The following is a 20155-nucleotide window of genomic DNA, read 5'->3' as shown; positions in this document are numbered from 1 at the left end:
AGAGCATCAGTAATTCTAATAGCACCTGCTTGGCCACGCAGGACTTGGTATGCAGATCTAGTGGACATGTCATCCTGTCCGCCTTGGTCTCTACCTCTAAGACAGGACCTTCTGATACAGGGTCCATTCAAACATCAAAATCTAACTTCTCTGAAGCTGACTGCTTGGAAATTGAACGCTTGATTTTATCAAAACGTGGTTTTTCTGAGTCGGTTATTGATACCCTGATTCAGGCTAGGAAGCCTGTTACCAGAAGGATTTACCATAAAATATGGCGGAAATACCTATACTGGTGCGAATCCAAAGGTTACTCCTGGAGTAAGGTTAGGATCGCTAGGATATTGTCTTTTCTACAAGAAGGTTTAGAAAAGGGTTTATCAGCTAGTTCATTAAAGGGACAGATTTCAGCTCTGTCCATCTTGTTACACAGACGTCTGTCAGAAAATCCAGACGTCCAGTCCTTTTGTCAGGCTTTAGCTAGGATCAAGCCTGTGTTTAAAGCTGTTGCTCCACCATGGAGTTTAAACTTAGTTCTTAACGTTTTACAGGGTGTTCCGTTTGAACCCCTTCATTCCATTGATATAAAAATGTTATCTTGGAAAGTTCTGTTTTTAATGGCTATTTCCTCGGCTCGAAGAGTCTCTGAGTTATCAGCCTTACATTGTGATTCCCCTTATCTGATTTTTCACTCAGACAAGGTAGTTCTGCGTACTAAACCTGGGTTCTTACCTAAGGTAGTCACTAACAGGAACATCAATCAAGAGATTGTTGTCCCATCCTTGTGTCCAAATCCTTCTTCAAAGAAGGAACGTCTTTTACACAATCTGGATGTAGTTCGTGCCCTCAAGTTCTACTTGCAGGCAACTAAAGATTTTCGCCAAACTTCTTCCTTGTTTGTCGTTTACTCTGGACAGAGGAGAGGTCAAAAAGCTTCTGCTACCTCTCTCTCTTTTTGGCTTCGTAGCATAATACGTTTAGCCTATGAGACTGCTGGATAGCAGCCTCCTGAAAGAATTACAGCTCACTCCACTAGAGCTGTGGCTTCCACTTGGGCCTTTAAGAATGAGGCCTCTGTTGAACAGATTTGCAAGGCTGCAACTTGGTCTTCGCTTCATACTTTTTCCAAATTTTACAAATTTGACACTTTTGCTTCTTCGGAGGCTATTTTTGGGAGAAAGGTTCTTCAGGCAGTGGTTCCTTCTGTATAATGAGCCTGCCTATCCCTCCCGTCATCCGTGTACTTTTGCTTTGGTATTGGTATCCCAGAAGTAATGATGACCCGTGGACTGATCACACATAACAGAAGAAAACATAATTTATGCTTACCTGATAAATTCCTTTCTTCTGTTGTGTGATCAGTCCACGGCCCGCCCTGTTTTAAGGCAGGTAAATATCTTTTAGATTATACTCCAGTCACCACTTCACCCTTGGTTACTCCTTTCTCGTTGATTCTTGGTCGAATGACTGGGACTGACGTAGAGGGGAGGAGCTATATGCAGCTCTGCTGGGTGAATCCTCTTGCATTTCCTGTTGGGGAGGAGTTATATCCCAGAAGTAATGATGACCCGTGGACTGATCACACAACAGAAGAAAGGAATTTATCAGGTAAGCATAAATTATGTTTTTATTATTTTATATATATATATATATATATATATATATACACACAATACAGTTGAGGTAAAATACATGTCTTTACATATATATCTATAGGAATAGATATGCATGCGTGTATAGTTATATAGGAATATGTATTTAAGAATAAAATTAACATCTTGCAAGTGAAGAACATTGGAATGTGAAATATGTACAGTAAAAAAAATACATAAATAATGTACACACATATAAACACATATATATATATATATATAGATATATTGATTGGAGTAGCCATGTTAGTCCAGAGATTTAGATATCAAAATAACAAGAGTATTGCATTGAGCAATGATACTTTTTTTATTGGACTAACTATACATTTATAAGATGACAAGCTTTCGGAAGAGTTCCTTCCTTTATCAAGTCTGAAGCAATACTAACCAATTCAATGGAATTTACAGATTGTATCTTAAAACACAGAATAGCTAAGAAGACAGTGCAGGGAGAGGAGGAGGTGTCGTAAAAATCATGAGGGGGGCTTAGGTAACAGGCAGACAGTGTCCAGTGTAGGAGAACAGACAGGGGAAATATATAGCTTTACATAGAGCATATACTGACATAAAGTTATATATCAACATTGAATCAATATCTATAGAGATGTGAAATTGTATATACAGGGGGAATACAAAGGTTAAGAAAAGACAAAAGTGTGGACATAGGCTTACCTGTGTACCTATGTATAAAGAATGTGGAATACACAATGTAATTGACTAAATGAAAGTACATTACAAAAAAATTTGATAATGTGTTAAGAATCCAGAGTCCACATTTAGTCCAGAATTAAACAGGTTGAAGTGCATTATCATTTTCATTTCAAAGGTTTTTCTTTCCATGGTGTTATTAAAGTTTCCTCTGAGAATTTTGATTTTGAGGTTTTGGATGGAGTGGTCAGGTTGGGTGAAATGGTGACCAACAGGGGTGCAGTATTTTGTTTCACAGTGGTTTTTGATTGAGTGTCTGTGTAAGTTCATTCGAAGGTGCAGTTTTTGGCTTGTTTCTCCAATATAGCATCCCATTTCACATGCAGTGCAATGTATCATGTATACCACATTTGCAGATATACATGAATATGCCCCTTTAATGTTGTAAGATTTATTATTGTGATTTGCTGTGCTGCTTTCACAAACGTGTTGACACAGTTTGCAGCGAGCTTTATAGCAGCACTTGGTTCCATTCTGAGTGTTCTTTTTCTCAAGGGGTAGCTTCCTATGTACCAGTTTCTGCTTTAGGTTAGGTGCTTGTCTGTATGCCAGGATTGGGGGTTTTGGAAAGATTTTTTTGAGTGTGGGATCCTCTAAGAGTAGTGGCTGTAAGTCTTTTATGATTTTTCATATCCCTTCCACAGCAGGGTTGTATTTGACTACTAGTGGTATACGTGATATGTTTTTCTTCTCCCTGTATTGTAGTAAGTGTTCACGTGGGGTATTGAGGGCAGAGTTAATTTTTTTATTTATAATCCTTGTTTTGTAACCTTTTTCTCTGAATGATTGGGACAATGTGATGAGGTGTTTGTCACGGTCCTTGGTATCTGAACAAATTCTGTGGTATCTTGTAGCCTGACTGTAGATTATGGATTTTTTAATGTGATTGGGGTGGGAGCTGGAGCTGTGGAGGTAGCTGCATCTATCTGTTGGTTTCCTGTATACAGATGAGTGCAGTTTGCCATTTGTGATGGATATTGTTGTATCCAGGAAGTTGACACAGTCACTAGAAAAGTTCATTTTAAGCTTGATTGATGCATGAAATAGATTAAATGATTTATGAAAATGTTCCAGGTTTTTTTCTCCTTCTGTCCATATGATGAAAATATCATCGATGTAGCGAAAGTATTTGAATGGTTTGTGAGGGTGAGTGGCTAGGAATCTCTGTTCTAAGTCAGCCATGAAGAGGTTTGCGTACTGTGGTGCCATTTTGGTGCCCATGGCTGTTCCCATGATTTGTAAGTAGATGGAGTGGTTGAAGATGAAATAATTGTGAGTAAGTATACATTCTGTAAGTTTACTGACTGTAGAAGCACTATATGTCTGGTTAAGGCTGTTGCAGGAAAGAAAGTTTAAGCAGGCATCAATACCATCTTTATGTGGAATATTGCTGTACAGGGATTCCACATCCATTGTCACAAGTATAGTATCCTCTGGCAATTCTGTTATCTGGCTGATTTTGTTAAGAAAATCAGTGGTGTCTTTTATAAAGCTAGTGGTGTTAATAACTAAGGGCTTAAGAATATTCTCCACTAGGCCCGATAGTTGCTCAGTCAGAGTGTCCATGCCTGTTATTATTGGTCTTCCTGGGTTCCCTGGTTTGTGGATTTTTGGGAGCATGTAGAATGTCCCTATGCTTGGGTTAGAGGGCACCAGTTTGTCCAGTTTATGTTGCGTGTGTTTAGGGAATGTTTTAATTAGTTTTCTAAGTTGCAAAGTGTATTCCTGGGTGGGGTCCTTTTCCAGTTTTTTGTAATAAGTTTGATCTGATAATTGTCTATTTCCCTCTGTGATGTAGTCCTGTGTATTCATGATCACCACTGCAGTGGTGATCATGAATACACAGGACTACATCACAGAGGGAAATAGACAATTATCAGATCAAACTTATTACAAAAAACTGGAAAAGGACCCCACCCAGGAATACACTTTGCAACTTAGAAAACTAATTAAAACATTCCCTAAACACACGCAACATAAACTGGACAAACTGGTGCCCTCTAACCCAAGCATAGGGACATTCTACATGCTCCCAAAAATCCACAAACCAGGGAACCCAGGAAGACCAATAATAACAGGCATGGACACTCTGACTGAGCAACTATCGGGCCTAGTGGAGAATATTCTTAAGCCCTTAGTTATTAACACCACTAGCTTTATAAAAGACACCACTGATTTTCTTAACAAAATCAGCCAGATAACAGAATTGCCAGAGGATACTATACTTGTGACAATGGATGTGGAATCCCTGTACAGCAATATTCCACATAAAGATGGTATTGATGCCTGCTTAAACTTTCTTTCCTGCAACAGCCTTAACCAGACATATAGTGCTTCTACAGTCAGTAAACTTACAGAATTTATACTTACTCACAATTATTTCATCTTCAACCACTCCATCTACTTACAAATCATGGGAACAGCCATGGGCACCAAAATGGCACCACAGTACGCAAACCTCTTCATGGCTGACTTAGAACAGAGATTCCTAGCCACTCACCCTCACAAACCATTCAAATACTTTCGCTACATCGATGATATTTTCATCATATGGACAGAAGGAGAAAAAAACCTGGAACATTTTCATAAATCATTTAATCTATTTCATGCATCAATCAAGCTTAAAATGAACTTTTCTAGTGACTGTGTCAACTTCCTGGATACAACAATATCCATCACAAATGGCAAACTACACTCATCTGTATACAGGAAACCAACAGATAGATGCAGCTACCTCCACAGCTCCAGCTCCCACCCCAATCACATTAAAAAATCCATAATCTACAGTCAGGCTACAAGATACCACAGAATTTGTTCAGATACCAAGGACCGTGACAAACACCTCATCACATTGTCCCAATCATTCAGAGAAAAAGGTTACAAAACAAGGATTATAAATAAAAAAATTAACTCTGCCCTCAATACCCCACGTGAACACTTACTACAATACAGGGAGAAGAAAAACATATCACGTATACCACTAGTAGTCAAATACAACCCTGCTGTGGAAGGGATATGAAAAATCATAAAAGACTTACAGCCACTACTCTTAGAGGATCCCACACTCAAAAAAATCTTTCCAAAACCCCCAATCCTGGCATACAGACAAGCACCTAACCTAAAGCAGAAACTGGTACATAGGAAGCTACCCCTTGAGAAAAAGAACACTCAGAATGGAACCAAGTGCTGCTATAAAGCTCGCTGCAAACTGTGTCAACACGTTTGTGAAAGCAGCACAGCAAATCACAATAATAAATCTTACAACATTAAAGGGGCATATTCATGTATATCTGCAAATGTGGTATACATGATACATTGCACTGCATGTGAAATGGGATGCTATATTGGAGAAACAAGCCAAAAACTGCACCTTCGAATGAACTTACACAGACACTCAATCAAAAACCACTGTGAAACAAAATACTGCACCCCTGTTGGTCACCATTTCACCCAACCTGACCACTCCATCCAAAACCTCAAAATCAAAATTCTCAGAGGAAACTTTAATAACACCATGGAAAGAAAAACCTTTGAAATGAAAATGATAATGCACTTCAACCTGTTTAATTCTGGACTAAATGTGGACTCTGGATTCTTAACACATTATCAAATTTTTTTGTAATGTACTTTCATTTAGTCAATTACATTGTATATTCCACATTCTTTATACATAGGTACACAGGTAAGCCTATGTCCACACTTTTGTCTTTTCTTAACCTTTGTATTCCCCCTGTATATACAATTTCACATCTCTATAGATATTGATTCAATGTTGATATATAACTTTATGTCAGTATATGCTCTATGTAAAGCTATATATTTCCCCTGTCTGTTCTCCTACACTGGACACTGTCTGCCTGTTACCTAAGCCCCCCTCATGATTTTTACGACACCTCCTCCTCTCCCTGCACTGTCTTCTTAGCTATTCTGTGTTTTAAGATACAATCTGTAAATTCCATTGAATTGGTTAGTATTGCTTCAGACTTGATAAAGGAAGGAACTCTTCCGAAAGCTTGTCATCTTATAAATGTATAGTTAGTCCAATAAAAAAAGTATCATTGCTCAATGCAATACTCTTGTTATTTTGATATATAGATATATACACACATTCATATAGATATTTTGACATGTATATGTACGTATCTGTATGCTAAAGCCCTTTGCAGGCCTTTTTTCTTTATCACCTGAGACTTCGCCCTTATTTTTTTCAATAATTTATTTTAGTGTTATTATGAGTGTAACTGTACTTTTAAATGTATTTTTGATGTCTGTTGTGCAACTTTTTATTCAAGCGTAACAGTTAAACAGAGCTCCGAAGTCGACTTGCATTAAATTAAATTGCGATCAAACTAACGCATTTACTTTCAACTTGTAATACACGCACTACTTCTGTGCTACAGGCGCAATAAACCTGATATCGATTGCACACAACTGTTAGCGTGCCACTCGTAAACTGGCCCATAATGTACTGATTTGTACATTTCCATACAAAATACTTTATTTTTCCATATATTAGCTTTGCAGAATATTTTCAAAAAGATGCAGTTGACTAAACACATACGAAAACTGTGTGAAATAAGGCAACCCACAATTTAAAATCACATGTATATCTGCAGATTCATGTGTACCTTGGGGGCATCTTATGCTGTTAGTGCTGGAGAACTCTGTTGTAAGCACTGGGAATACGTCCTGCTGTAATAGGAACAGCACTGAAATAGTTCATGTTGGGGAGGTGCTAAAATGCGAGCAGTGCTGCTCCCTGTTTTATTAACCTTTCACCTGCAGGTAGGCAGAGGGAGTAGAGGAGGCCCCCGCAAGATGAAGGAAGCACCTAACTGTGGATAGAGTGCAGTTTTTTCCCTCTCGATTGACAGGAGCCTTTCACCTCTGCTACCTTTTACACACCATTGGTGTATTAAGGTCCTGTATTTTGGCTGCATTTCTCTTTAATGACAACCAAAATATGTGTATGGTTTGACCTGGATTGGTCCAAATTGTAGTACACAACAGTGACAGGTCTATGAGAATCCAGCTTTTTGTTCTTTCCTTCCTTTATTCTTTCCTTCCAATTTACTACTATAATCAAACCTGCTTTGTTCTCTTTGTATCCCCCCCCCCACATCGCTTCCACTGCACCCTGACATAGAAATCTGGAGCACTACTTGGCAGGAAATAAATAGTGCTTCCATCTAATGCTCTTTCAAATGGATAATATTCTTGCAAAACTGCTGCCATATAGTGCTCCAGAAATAGGCCGGCTCCTAAGCATACTTCTCCCTGCTTTTCAACAAAAGATACCAAGATTTTGGGTTTCATATCCCTTTAAGGGTAACATATATAAAATACATATTTGTTAAAATGTCTCAGTTCACATAGAGTGCCAATGGACCTTAGCCAACATTGGTGCTGAACCATACACTTTGAAGTTTGCTTGTATTGTTTGATATTATGAATAAGGAAATATACGGCTAGATTACGAGTTGTGCGTTAGGCTTAAAAAGCAGCGTTAGCCGGTCCCAACGCTGCTTTTTAATGCCCGCTGGTATTACGAGTCTTGCAGGTACAGGTGTACCGCTCACCTTTTTGGCCAGACTTGGAAATACCGCAAATCCACTTACGTAAATTGCATATCCTCTTTTTTCAATTGGACTTACATAGCGCCGGTATTACGAATCTGCCTAAAAGTGAGCAGTACACCCTCTCCTGTCAAGACTGGTACCACATTTTAAAGTCAGTAGTTAAGAGTTTTATGGGCTAACGCCATAACATAAAACTCTTAACTAAAGTGCTAAAAAGTACACTAACACCCATAAACTACCTATTAACCCCTAAACCGAGGCCCTCCCGCATCGCAAACACTAAAAATAAATTTTTAACCCCTAATCTGCCGAACCGGACATCACCGCCACTATAATAAATATATTAACCCCTAAACCGCCGCACTCCCGCTTCGCAAACATTAGTTAAATATTATTAACCCCTAATCTGCCGTCCCTAGCATAGACGCCACCTACCTACATTTATTAACCCCTAATCTGCCTCACCCAACGTCGCCGCCACTATATTAAAGTTATTAACCCCTAAACCTAAGTCTAACCCTATCACCCCCTAACTTAAATATAATTAAAATAAATATAAATAAAATTACTATAATTAACTAAATTGTTCCTATTTAATACTAAATACTTACCTATAAAATAAACTCTAAGCTAGCTACAATATAACTAATAGTTACATTGTAGCTAGCTTAGGGTTTATTCTTATTTTACAGGCAAGTTTGTATTTATTTTAACTAGGTAGAATAGTTACTAAATAGTTATTAACTATTTAATAACAACCTAGCTAAAATAAATACAAAGTTACCTGTAAAATAAAACCTAACCTAAGTTACAATTACACTACACTACACTATAATTAAATTATTTCCCTAAATTAAATACAATTAAGTAAAATTAGCTAAAGTACAAAAAAAACACTAAATTACAGAAAATAATAAACAAATTACAAGATTTTTAAACTAATTACACCTAATCTAATCCCCCTAACAAAATAAAAAAGCCCCCCCCCAAAAAAAATAAAAAAAAAGCCCTACACTAAATTACAAATAGCCCTTAAAAGGGCCTTTTGCGGGGCATTGCCCCAAAGTAATCAGCTTACAAATCCCACCCAACATTAAAACCCACCACCCACACAACCATCCCTACTCTAAAACCCACCCAATACCCCCTTAAAAAAAAAATAACACTAACCCCTTGAAGATCACCTTACCAGGAGAACTCTTCATCCAACCGGGCCGAAGTCCTCAACGAAGCCGGCAGAAGTGGTCCTCCAGATGGGCAGACATCTTCATCCAGACAGCATCTTCTATCTTCAGCCATCCGGCGCGGAGTGGGTCCATCTTCAAGACATCCGACACGGAGCATCCTCTTCTTTCCACGGCAACTGAAGAATGAAGGTACCTTTAAGTGACGTCATCCAAGATGGCGTCCCTTCGATTCCGATCGGCTGATAGAATTCTATTAGCCAATCGGAATTAAAGTAGAAAAAATCCTATTGGCTGATGCAATCAGCCAATAAGATTGAAGTTCAATCATATTCGCTGATTGGAACAGCCAATAGGATTGAGCTTGCATTCTATTGGCTGTTCCAATCAGCCAATAGGATTGAACTTCAATCCTATTGGCTGATTGCATCAGCCAATAGGATTTTTTCTACCTTAATTCCGATTGGCTGAATTCTATCAGGGGCCTATAAGCTGCATAGCCAAATGCTCATAACATATGGAGTGAAATACAAAGTCTTAGCACTTGCGTAGCCATTAAGATGCCGCTTTAAAATTAGGTGCTTCTAAATCTAAGGATTTACACAATGTTAAATCTGTTTTACCTAATGTGACAATAAATAGTAGCAACATGTTCTTACCTTTTTAAATCTGTTTAGGGTCCCCCCAGACACAGCAAATGCTTTGTTCATATATATTTGTACATATGTTACTATATGCCTGTATCTTTAAATTTTGTCAATTCGTGTTTGCCAATTATCCTATTAGGCTCTACATGTGGGTATAAATTTCTAGGCAGGTACTTGCTACAGCATCCGTCTATGAGTAAGGCTATCTGACAGCCGAGACGCGTAAGACGAGCTGCTCTTACCTGCTGTTGCTTTTATCCTGATGATTTGACGCTTTTGAATTAATGGAACCCCGTTCATCCCTGTGCCCACTTTGTCGTTTTTTTTTTTTGTCTGATGCTTATGGTCAAAATAGGAGATCTTGCTGCAGTGGTTTGCCAGGGGTGCATGTTCCTAATCGTTGTCATCTCCAAGATTCAAGTTTGTACTCCCTCTGGGTCCGTATTTCGGGCGCAATCAGCACACAGAGGTTGAGGAGGAGTGTCCTGGACACGGAGCTGTGATGTCACTTTCCCTGCTGAATGAGGAGTGTGGCCCGACGAAGGAGCACGTGTAGCGCACTACACTCAACGTTTGTGGATACGGCTGCCTACGACAACTACCCTCTGACATCTGATGTATGGGATTATTGAACGCAGCTTGGGCATCTGCTCTATCCCGATGTCTGTTGAGACTTGTCTGTGAAGTTACAATGACTCACGCTTTTCAGATCCGGGACCAATAAGGTACTTTCTGTCAAACGGTGTAAGTCAAAATCGATTATTTTTACAATAACTCTACTACATATTTTACCACTATTGTGTAGCTTCCTTTATCCCTGAAAGTGGTTTTCTGACGCCTCACACAAGTGATTTAAAGTGGACATTTTTACTATATATACACATATCATAAGTCTCTTTTCCTGCTCAGGACTTGATACACTTTGGGACTTTTTGATACATACTATATCTATGCTACTTGTTATATCTCCAGTGGTTTGTGACTAATATCTTACAATTGTTTCAGGAGTGCAGCTCCCCTGTTTTAAGCTTATTGATTAATTATCTTTCCTTTAGCTGGACACCCGTCAATTGTGGATATCTATATTAGTTATTGTGTTCTTATACAGAGTGGTTTACCCTTTAAAGTGTGAATTGTATCTTATTATATTTAATTAACTGTTCTTTGGGTTTGTTCTATATTAGTATTTAATATGCAATCATTAGAAGCATATGTTCCTTTCTCACTAGAGCCTATTGAAAATTTTGACATTTCATGTCCTTCCTTGGAGGATTTATTTGACATTAATCTCAGGTCATATACTATTAGTGATATTTTCCTTAAGATGGAGAATGTTCTCATATCTGAATATAAAACTTGGTGGGATAAACGCTTGTTAGAAAAATATGTTTCTGTTAATATGATACCCAGAGAGTTGCGTATCAAGAAGTTTTCCACTTTTTTAGTTAATGATACCCCCTTTAAACAGAGATGGGAAGCTATCTTAACTGACCGCTCCATAAGACTTATCCAACTCTTAATTAAACATAAGACACAAATATTGGATACACAGAGACAAAAAATTGCAGAGTTACAAAAAGACATAAATAAATTTGTGGATCATTCTGAATATTTAAAATTATGTTGAAAACAACAATATCCAAGATAAAGCTTGACATCAACACTATGAAATTGAACAAGTTTTACAGGGATACTCTAGACTATGCTAGTAATAATGTATACACATGGCCTACGTTTGAGAAAAAGAGATACCAAAATTCCTACGGGCGTAAAAGACGTAGGAATAGATCAAGGTCACCCAATACAGATAACAAAAGACATGTTTCTTTCTCAGACACTGAACATGATTCAACTGACGATGACAATTTTTTAACTACTATGGGTGTCTCCCTAATCCCCACACCTGACACCTTTAACATTACATCTGTAACACCTAAACATAAACCAATTCTTAAAAATGCTTAAAAGCATACTCAGGGCAATAACAATGCATTGGCACATATCTTTCAGTTAGCCGGACCCTCCTCAAATGTACCCCCAGTTGTCCCCCCACCATCCACATATCCCCCTCCCCCTCTGACGGTGTCAACTGGATTAGATCCCAGCACACCAAGTATAGACTCACAGAAAGATTTTCACAGGGGAGCTATAGGAAAATGCGGTGGAGAAGGAACAAGAGGAGGGGGAAGAGGAAGAGGGAATGGCTACTCCCTAAGACAGACACGCAACAGAAACAAATACAATATTTAGATGTTATAAATCTATCTAGCGACAAACTAACTGATTCCAAACTCAAGGTACTTAGATATGGCTTGGACTTTTTCCCATCTGTTTCTTTTAATTTATTTTTAAACCCTATTGGATGTCAACCGTTTTATGCGTAATCTTACTCTGAAAAAGCACTTTCTGTTTGAAGATGCCCAAGCACCTATGTGGGATATTAACGATGCTCAGAGTCAGAATAATGCGGGTGTACCTCTTGACATCAGATAATGGCGCAGACTTTAAAACTACACTTGACACTTTATCCTTGTTTCAATTTGAATTTGAATCTGCCGTACAAAATGCATCTAAATATAGACATATAGGGTTTTTCCCCAAATCTAATTTTTATCCCACTCATTCGAGAGGTGTATTTTTGGAACAGTATAATAGTACATCTTCTAACCTTACTGTATATGAAAGAAATGCAATTAAAAATCTTCGATCCAGGGATTATCTAGTTATACATCAGGCTGACAAAGGCGGTAGTGTTGTGATCATGAATAAATCTGATTATTACACAGAAGCCTACCGCCAGTTGAGTGATGAAATTGCTTATGTTAAACTCACATCTGACCCTACAGATACATTCAAACATCGGTTAAGGGATATTCTAGGACCTAGATGATGGTTTTGAACTTAACATCTTAGATGATAAGACTTTTGAATACTTATGCCCTTCATCCCCAGTGATACCTATTTTTCATCTATTTCCCAAAGTCCATAAGAGCCTAGATATAGTCAAAGGAAGATCGATTGTAGCTGGAATAAGGTCCCTGTTTGAGAACCTTTCTAATTGGGTGGATACCCTTTTGAAACCCATGGTGGATTTATTGCCATCCCTTCTCATTGACACCAAACATCTGCTCTCTCTGGTAGAAGATATTAACTGATCATCAGGTGAATCATGGCTAACTGTTGATTGTAGTAGGTTTATATACCACTATTCCTCATACTTTGGGCATCATTTCTGTCAAATATTTTATGGATACTTTAACTTCTTATTCTTCTGATCTTAAGCGCTTCTGCAGGTCCTGGAATTTCTTCTTGACCATAATTATTTTGAGTTTAATGGCGATTTCTATCTCCAGAGACAGGGGACAGCTATGGGGGCCAAATTTGCCCCCTCCTACGCTAACCTCTTTATGGGGTGGTGGGAGCTGTCCCATGTCTTTGGAGATGGAAATCAGTTTAAGCCTTATATTTCTATGTATAAAAGATAAATTGATGATTTGATTTTTCTGTGGTCCGGACCTGCAGAACAGGCCAAAGCCTTTGTAGATTATCTAAATCTTAATGATTGTAATCTTAAATTTACATACTCTTGGGAACCTAATACCATTCCATATCTTGACCTTCAACTGACAGGTGACTCTGATAAATATAAGGTTATTACTATTCTATATAGAAAACCTATAAGCTCAAACACTTTACTCCATGCTAAAAGTTTACATCCTAAACATTGTAGATATGGTATTGCGAAAGGACAATTTATTCGCATAAAACGTAACTGTTCTGATATGACTGAATTTATTAAGGAAAGTGAAGACTTGAAACTTTGTCTATCCCAACGAGGGTATCCCATCAATACAATTCTTAGAGCTTATGACGATGTCAAGGATATGGACAGACAACGTCTCCTGTATTCTACTAAACCAAAATCGCTCCCCAAAAAACTGTTGATTTTATCCTGATGATTTTACGCTTTTGAATAAATAGAACTCTGTTCATACCTGTGCCCACTTTGTCATTTTTTTCTAATGCTTTGTTCATGTCAGCTATTTTGTAACTCTCCAAGGCGATATAGGGGTCAGCTTTGTTACAGTCCTTGTATATTGCTTGATCTGGGGGAGAGGCATATTCTTCCTTGTGCTGCAGTTTTTCATAGCGGACCAAATTACCACCTTACACCTTACAGGCTGTATTGAAGGCACTACATAAGTCTTTGTCTGAGACCCAGTGTCACAAGCTTGCTTAATAACACTGAGACGGGCAGCTAGCTTGAATTCAGAGAGGCCGCTCAGCTCTGCCAACTACCACTGACTGACCCCTCTGTACAGAAGCCTGCGTGCAGGCTGTAACCATTTGCTGTACGCCACGCGCAGGCTTCTTTTCTTGCTCTCGACTCTGCCCTCACTACTGCTGCACCCCCCACTATTAAAGTAAGTTCAATTATAAATAATAATATTTTAAAAATCACCTTATGAATTATGTGAGCCAGTTTGAGGGAACAGTGCTGGTGGCCCTCCCCCAGTGGCAGACCTCCAGGGCCCGGTCTCAAACTGCGACCTTTGCGACCCTGGAAGTTCCGCCTATGCTCCTAGGATTACTCTTTAATTATTATTATTGGTAATATTTGTAGAGCACCAACATATTCCGCAGCGCTATAAACATAGGCGGTATACAAGGTAATATTTATAGGGATCAAATGGGTAGAGGGCCCTTCCAAGAGTCGCACTGTTGTAGTCAGCTAACAAATAGAATGAAGCAAAATTGATAATAGAAGTAAATTAGAAAGTTGATTAAAGTTTAATTTTAACTTAAGTGCAGGGATAGGCAAGGTGTCCGTACATGGACACTGGTGTCCGTGACTAGCCCTTGCAGTGTCCGCTACAACCTTAGTATATCTTTTCTTTCTGTTTAAATAATAGGAATACAAAAAATTGTAGTGTGAATAAAGTTAGTGGCTTGTCAAGAAACTGCTAGCGATATTGCGTGATAAGTTATATAATAAATAAAGCCTGAGTGAAATACTGGATGTGTATCTGCATCTGTATAATAACACCCAGCTCTATACAAAGACACAGTAGTGACAATGACACATGCGTATATCCAGAGAAGGGCTGGTTATAGGGTCAGTGGTATCTGCATCAGTATAATAACACCCAGCGCTATATAGTGACAATGACACATGCGTATAGCCAGACAAGGGCTGGTTATAGAATCAGTGGTATCTGCATCAGTATAATAACACCCAGTACTATATAATGACACAGTAGTGACAGTACTACTTGCGGATGGGATTGTCTGATTTTCAGATCTCTTTTGCCACTGTTTCTCCTTTTTTTTTGACGATTACTGTGTTTTTCACTTCCCCTTGCCTTTTGGATGGGGATCTGGGGGATTGCTTTGCAGTCTCTCTTCCCATCAACCAATAGGAGTTTTAGGATGCTCGTTCATTCGCTAATTCCTTGAGCTGTAGGTTGTCTGTGGATTGATCCAGACTGGATCTTTAGAGTCTGTCATTTTCTCTCAATCTTGGAGTTCTGATATTTTTGGGTCCTTCCTTTGTCTTCGAACTTTGTGGGTGTTATCTTAGAAGCCTTTTGGGGCTGAGTGGACAGCCACTGGGATACTTCATGAGAGATCAGAGGTCAAGACCCCATGGGGGTATGGCATGCATTAACATTTGTGCAAATTTCATTTCCAGGTAAATTTGTGGTTGTTCCGCAAGGTTTCTGGTCTTGATCCAGCACCTCTTTTTGGAGGTCCAGTTTTTTAACCTAGTCCTTGTCTTTGACTTGGCACTAGTCTTGGATCTGTCCGGCGTTCAGTAGTAAGCTTGTTTTCCCAGTGCTGGGGAAATCTCCTTGTTCCTTCTGGGGCTGTTCTTTCTCTCTTCTTGAGAGATGGAGGAAGTTTTTTCTGGGAATTTCTTTACTGGAATATTTCTGGGTTTCTTCGTTTTCCTTCTATTTGGAAGACTCTGGTCTACTGCATCTATCCAGTTGGCTCCTCCTGAGGTAGTTTTCCTCATCTGTCTCTAGGAGTTCAGTGGGTTGAGAGGTTCTCTTGTCTACAGTGTACCCTCCCTTCGGGTTTCTGAGGGGTAATCAGGATAGGTATCCTGGATCCCGAACTAGTCTCTCTGGGTGTCGGTGCCTTCTTCCTGCTTCCTTTCTTTTGGAACTCGTGGCTGGAGATTCGTCATCTGCTCTCTGGGCCTTGTCGATGCTGGGAATTTTTAATCTCGTCTTTGGGGACATTGACAGTCACTTCTGTTATAGGACTGTTCGTTCGGAGTAGGAGTCAGGAGTTCTGACTGCTCAGTTGGGGCATCGACCACATCTCTTGTCTCCCGAAGGATCCTTGCTTAGGTTGGGAGGCCTTGCAGTTGATTCGGGAACCTTCCCTTAGCGGTTCTTCTTTTTGGTCAGGGTGTTGTCCTCCCTTACCTCGTTTTATAGTAGGGAGGGAGTTGGTCCGCCCTGCTTTCTGAGTTTTTTCTCTTGTTCTTTTCCAGGAATGTCCTGGTGCAAGTTTGCTAGCTACTCGGTTGGCTAGTTACTATGGTTGGACGTTTAGTTTGACTGCCTATCCGACGGAAGCCTGTGGCTTTTGTTTGTGGCGTAAATGGATGTTACTTTTCCGTTCCTGTTCTGCTCCCGGGGGTTTTTTCTGACCTACGGGTGTTCAGTTTCTCTGTGCTAATTATCTGTCTATGGTAAGGTAGTCTTGTTCTACCTTTTGTCCCTTTGTCCTTCTGAGACTTTGGTTCTGGTTAAGGCTTTCCATTGGTTCCTTTTGAATCCATGTATGAGGTGATCTTGAATTTTTCCTTTCTCCGTTGGTAGAGTATTATTCTCCGGATTTTGTCCTCTTGCAGCCTAGTAGACGCTCTTTTTGAGTTATTCTAGGGGCTTCTCTCTGTTTTGTTAAAAGAAAAGATATAAGGTGCGCAAATCTATCCCCTGCACATACACTAATCTGTTCCCATAAGGCAGATATATTAGGAAATACTGTTAAAAATAAAGAAAATTGTGTATGTGCACTAACAGCTGTGGGGATTAGGTCCAATAATAATTATAAGACAACTATGTAGAGTATATGTAATATTTTATTGTTAAAAGACTCAAAAAACTAGTGGATTGTGTTTACCTCTATATGAATATATGTGGTGGTATACTTAATTAAGTAGACACAGAACACAAATTGGATGTTTATAGGAATAAAACAATTTATGTAATTTAATCTATTTAAAAACAATGATTAAAATAATGCATAGATAATGAGTTATATAATAAAACACAAATTGAACTAAAATATATGACCGGTCATATACATATAGGTATGCAAACAGAAATATATTGGAATCTGTATGTAGATATCTGACAATCTAAAAACATTAAAGTTAGGTGCAGCAGAAAAATATTTTCACTTTGTGCAACAAGGGGTTTGATCTGCTTAGAACTGTGAAATCGTTGATATGGCGTTAGGTCTTAAACGACTAAATTCACAGTAATAAAGACTTGTATCCACCTAAATATTCATTCATTTGAATATGTAATCCTTCAAATAAAGAGTTCCGTTCTAAAATGACGGTTTACCAATCATCAGACAGATCCTTTTATTTTGAAAAAGTAGTGAGTTCAACAACTAGTGCTATGTTAGTGTATCTTCCACAATATTTGTCTTTTTCGATGAAAGAGTGACAAATACAACCTAGCTGTAGGGCTACAACACCTCTACAGTGCCTACCTGTCTCACTTTTGGTCTGAAATGTCCGTTGGGGTCAGGCACAGGTGTCTGGAGCGGCTCCTAACAGCTGGCGGTGTCACTGATCCTCTCGGAAGTAGATCCGGTTAAGACGAAAAACTGCGCAGAGTATGTAGGAGAGAGGCGAAATAGTTCCAAACAATCTCTCTTAATCCTTGGCAATCGTGTTATTTAAACACTTTGTAGTTTACTATCTGACTCCTTCAACGCGTTTCGCCATGTACCATGGCTTTATCAAGATCTTGATAAAGCCATAGTACATGGTGAAACGCGTTGAAGCAGTCAGACAGTATTCTCTCTGTTTTGTCCCTGATTGTTTATGGAGGTTTTTCAGGCCTTATTATCTGATTCTTCCCTTCTTTCAGTTAGGGAGAATGTAGTGTGGGAGATTGTTTGTTTCCCTTGCCGTTGTTGGAGAGGTTTTTCTTTGTGTGCTTCTAGAGAGTGGGATTTTTGTCTCCTCAGAGGCTTTTGTGCTCAGTGGAGTACAGAATTTAGTGTGATCTCTAACTGGGATCTTTATGGTTCTAACTGATGGGCAGTTACCTTGTCCTCTTCCATATTTTGTTCCTCCTGCTTCTGTTGAAGTAGTTTTTTATCTGGTATCCTGGTTGTGTCAGGCTGTGATGCCATCAGAATGGGCCGCCTCTTTGTTCCCGCCCGTTTGCATTTAGTGTCCTCTATAAGCTTGGGTATTGATTTCCCAAAAGTAATGAATGCAGCTGATGACTTTCCCCATTTTAATAAGAAAAAATTAAATTATGCTTATCTGATAAATTTCTTTTCTTCTGTACGGGGAGAGTCCACAGCTCCCCGCACGTTTTTTTCTGTGGGCGGCCTTAAATTATTTTTTGTTCGTTCTTCTGGCACCTTTTTTCACCCTGATATTTCTCCTACTGTTCCTTGTTCCCTTGGCAGAATGACTGGGAGATGAGGGAAGTGGGGGAGGTATTTGAGCCTTTGGCTGGGGTGCCTCCTCCTGGTGGCCAAGTTCTGTGTTTCCCAAAAGTAATGAATGTAGCTGTGGACTCTCCCCGTACAGAAGAAAAGAAAATTATTAGGTAAGCATAATTTAAGTTTTACAGGAATAGTGCCTCTTGTATAGCTGTTACTAAAAACAATAGGCAATGCTTAAATAATATTGTTCAATAGAAATTGGATCTTAGGTAAAAATGAGTCTCATATAGATATGGTGTATCCTAATGATTGCTTCTTATAAAAGCTTCTCCAAAGTGGGGCCTGAGAGTCACAAACAAGCTTCAAAATTCCTACAACTATTCCTTGTGTGTAGATAAGTGAAATGGGGAGCAATTTGGTTTGGATCACTCTGGATGCCCTAGAAATGATAAAACATACTGCATATTCCTGCGCAAGTCACAAATGGGAGAGGTATGGATATGACTGTGACTGTCACATTCTTCCCAAGTTGCTAACTGTCTATCTAGAAGGGCACGTAACAGGTTTTTGGTGATACGAGTGAATGACAGCTAATGTCTGTTGCAGTGTGTGTGTCGATTGATTGATAGATAACAAATCTTTAGACAATATTTAAATGAATATCACAACATATATACTATTTTCAGTGTATATGTATATATACTGTGTAATAATATAATGATAACATAGTTTATGATGCAACATGTGTTTTCTTCCCTACAGCCAAACGCAGACTGCCTGGATGATATTCCTCCAGATTTTGAAGGTTCAGTAGGACCTCCAACCAATCAGATAACAGGAGCTAGTGATGTGACTGTGAATGAGAGTTCTGTGGGAATAGATCCTGCTGTCCGCACTGTTGGTGTGTTACAGGTGATCCAAGATGCTGGAGCACTTCCACAGGACGGAGATATTAGTTTTCCTGCTAGTAGTAAGTTCTTCTTTCTATACAAATATTGTTGATTAATACAAATTAAAATCATCTGTATTATAATTGGGGAGATTTTGTTATCATATGCCTTTTTGTTTTTTCAATATTTAAGATATATATATATATATATATATATATATATATATATATATATATATATATATATATATATATATGTTTAAAAAGTCCAATAACTGAATAAATCTGAAAATACAATTATTATTTTTTTTATTAAATAATTTCTGAGTAACCTCACATTACAAATTAGCAATTAAAGGTACATGGAAGTCAACATTAAACTTTAATGATTCAGATAGAACGTGTAATTTTAAGACACTTTTAAATTAACTTCTGTTATCAATTTTACTTTGTTAATTTGCTATCCTCTGTTCAAAGGCATATGTACATATCTTCTGCAGTTGCAATGCACTACTTGTTGCTAGCTGGTGATTGGTGGTTACGCATCCTGTCTCTTGTCCTTGCCTCACCAGATGTGTTCAGCTAGCTCCCAAAAGTGCATTATTGCTCTGGAGCTGACTTTAGCTATGTGTTTAATCTTTTTTGCTGGGGTTATTTACATAGTTACATGCAAGCAATTGTGCAATGACAAAATGCCCTAAGACATTGCAGCATTTCCTCTTTGCACTTTTATGTCTCTTTCATAATAATTTACAAACATAGTAGTGCATTTGATAGAAAGGCACACTCATGCAGAGCTTAGCTGGAAGCCCTACAAAGACTTTACAAAGAAAACTAAAGTGGA

General features: G+C 38.6%; 1 protein-coding gene across 1 annotated transcript in view; it reads left to right on the top strand.

Annotated features, from left to right (window-relative positions):
- RNF150 (ring finger protein 150) overlaps positions 1 to 20155 on the top strand; it is a 793014-nt gene that overhangs the window by 607586 nt on the left and 165273 nt on the right. Inside the window, exon 6 of the mRNA XM_053703697.1 lies at positions 19185 to 19392. Within this exon, the coding sequence (XP_053559672.1) occupies positions 19185 to 19392 (208 nt within the window). The remainder of the gene's footprint in view (positions 1 to 19184; positions 19393 to 20155) is intronic.

This window comes from Bombina bombina, chromosome 2, assembly GCF_027579735.1.
Source record: "Bombina bombina isolate aBomBom1 chromosome 2, aBomBom1.pri, whole genome shotgun sequence".
NCBI lineage: Eukaryota > Metazoa > Chordata > Amphibia > Anura > Bombinatoridae > Bombina > Bombina bombina.
This window is presented reverse-complemented; position numbering and strand designations above follow the sequence as displayed.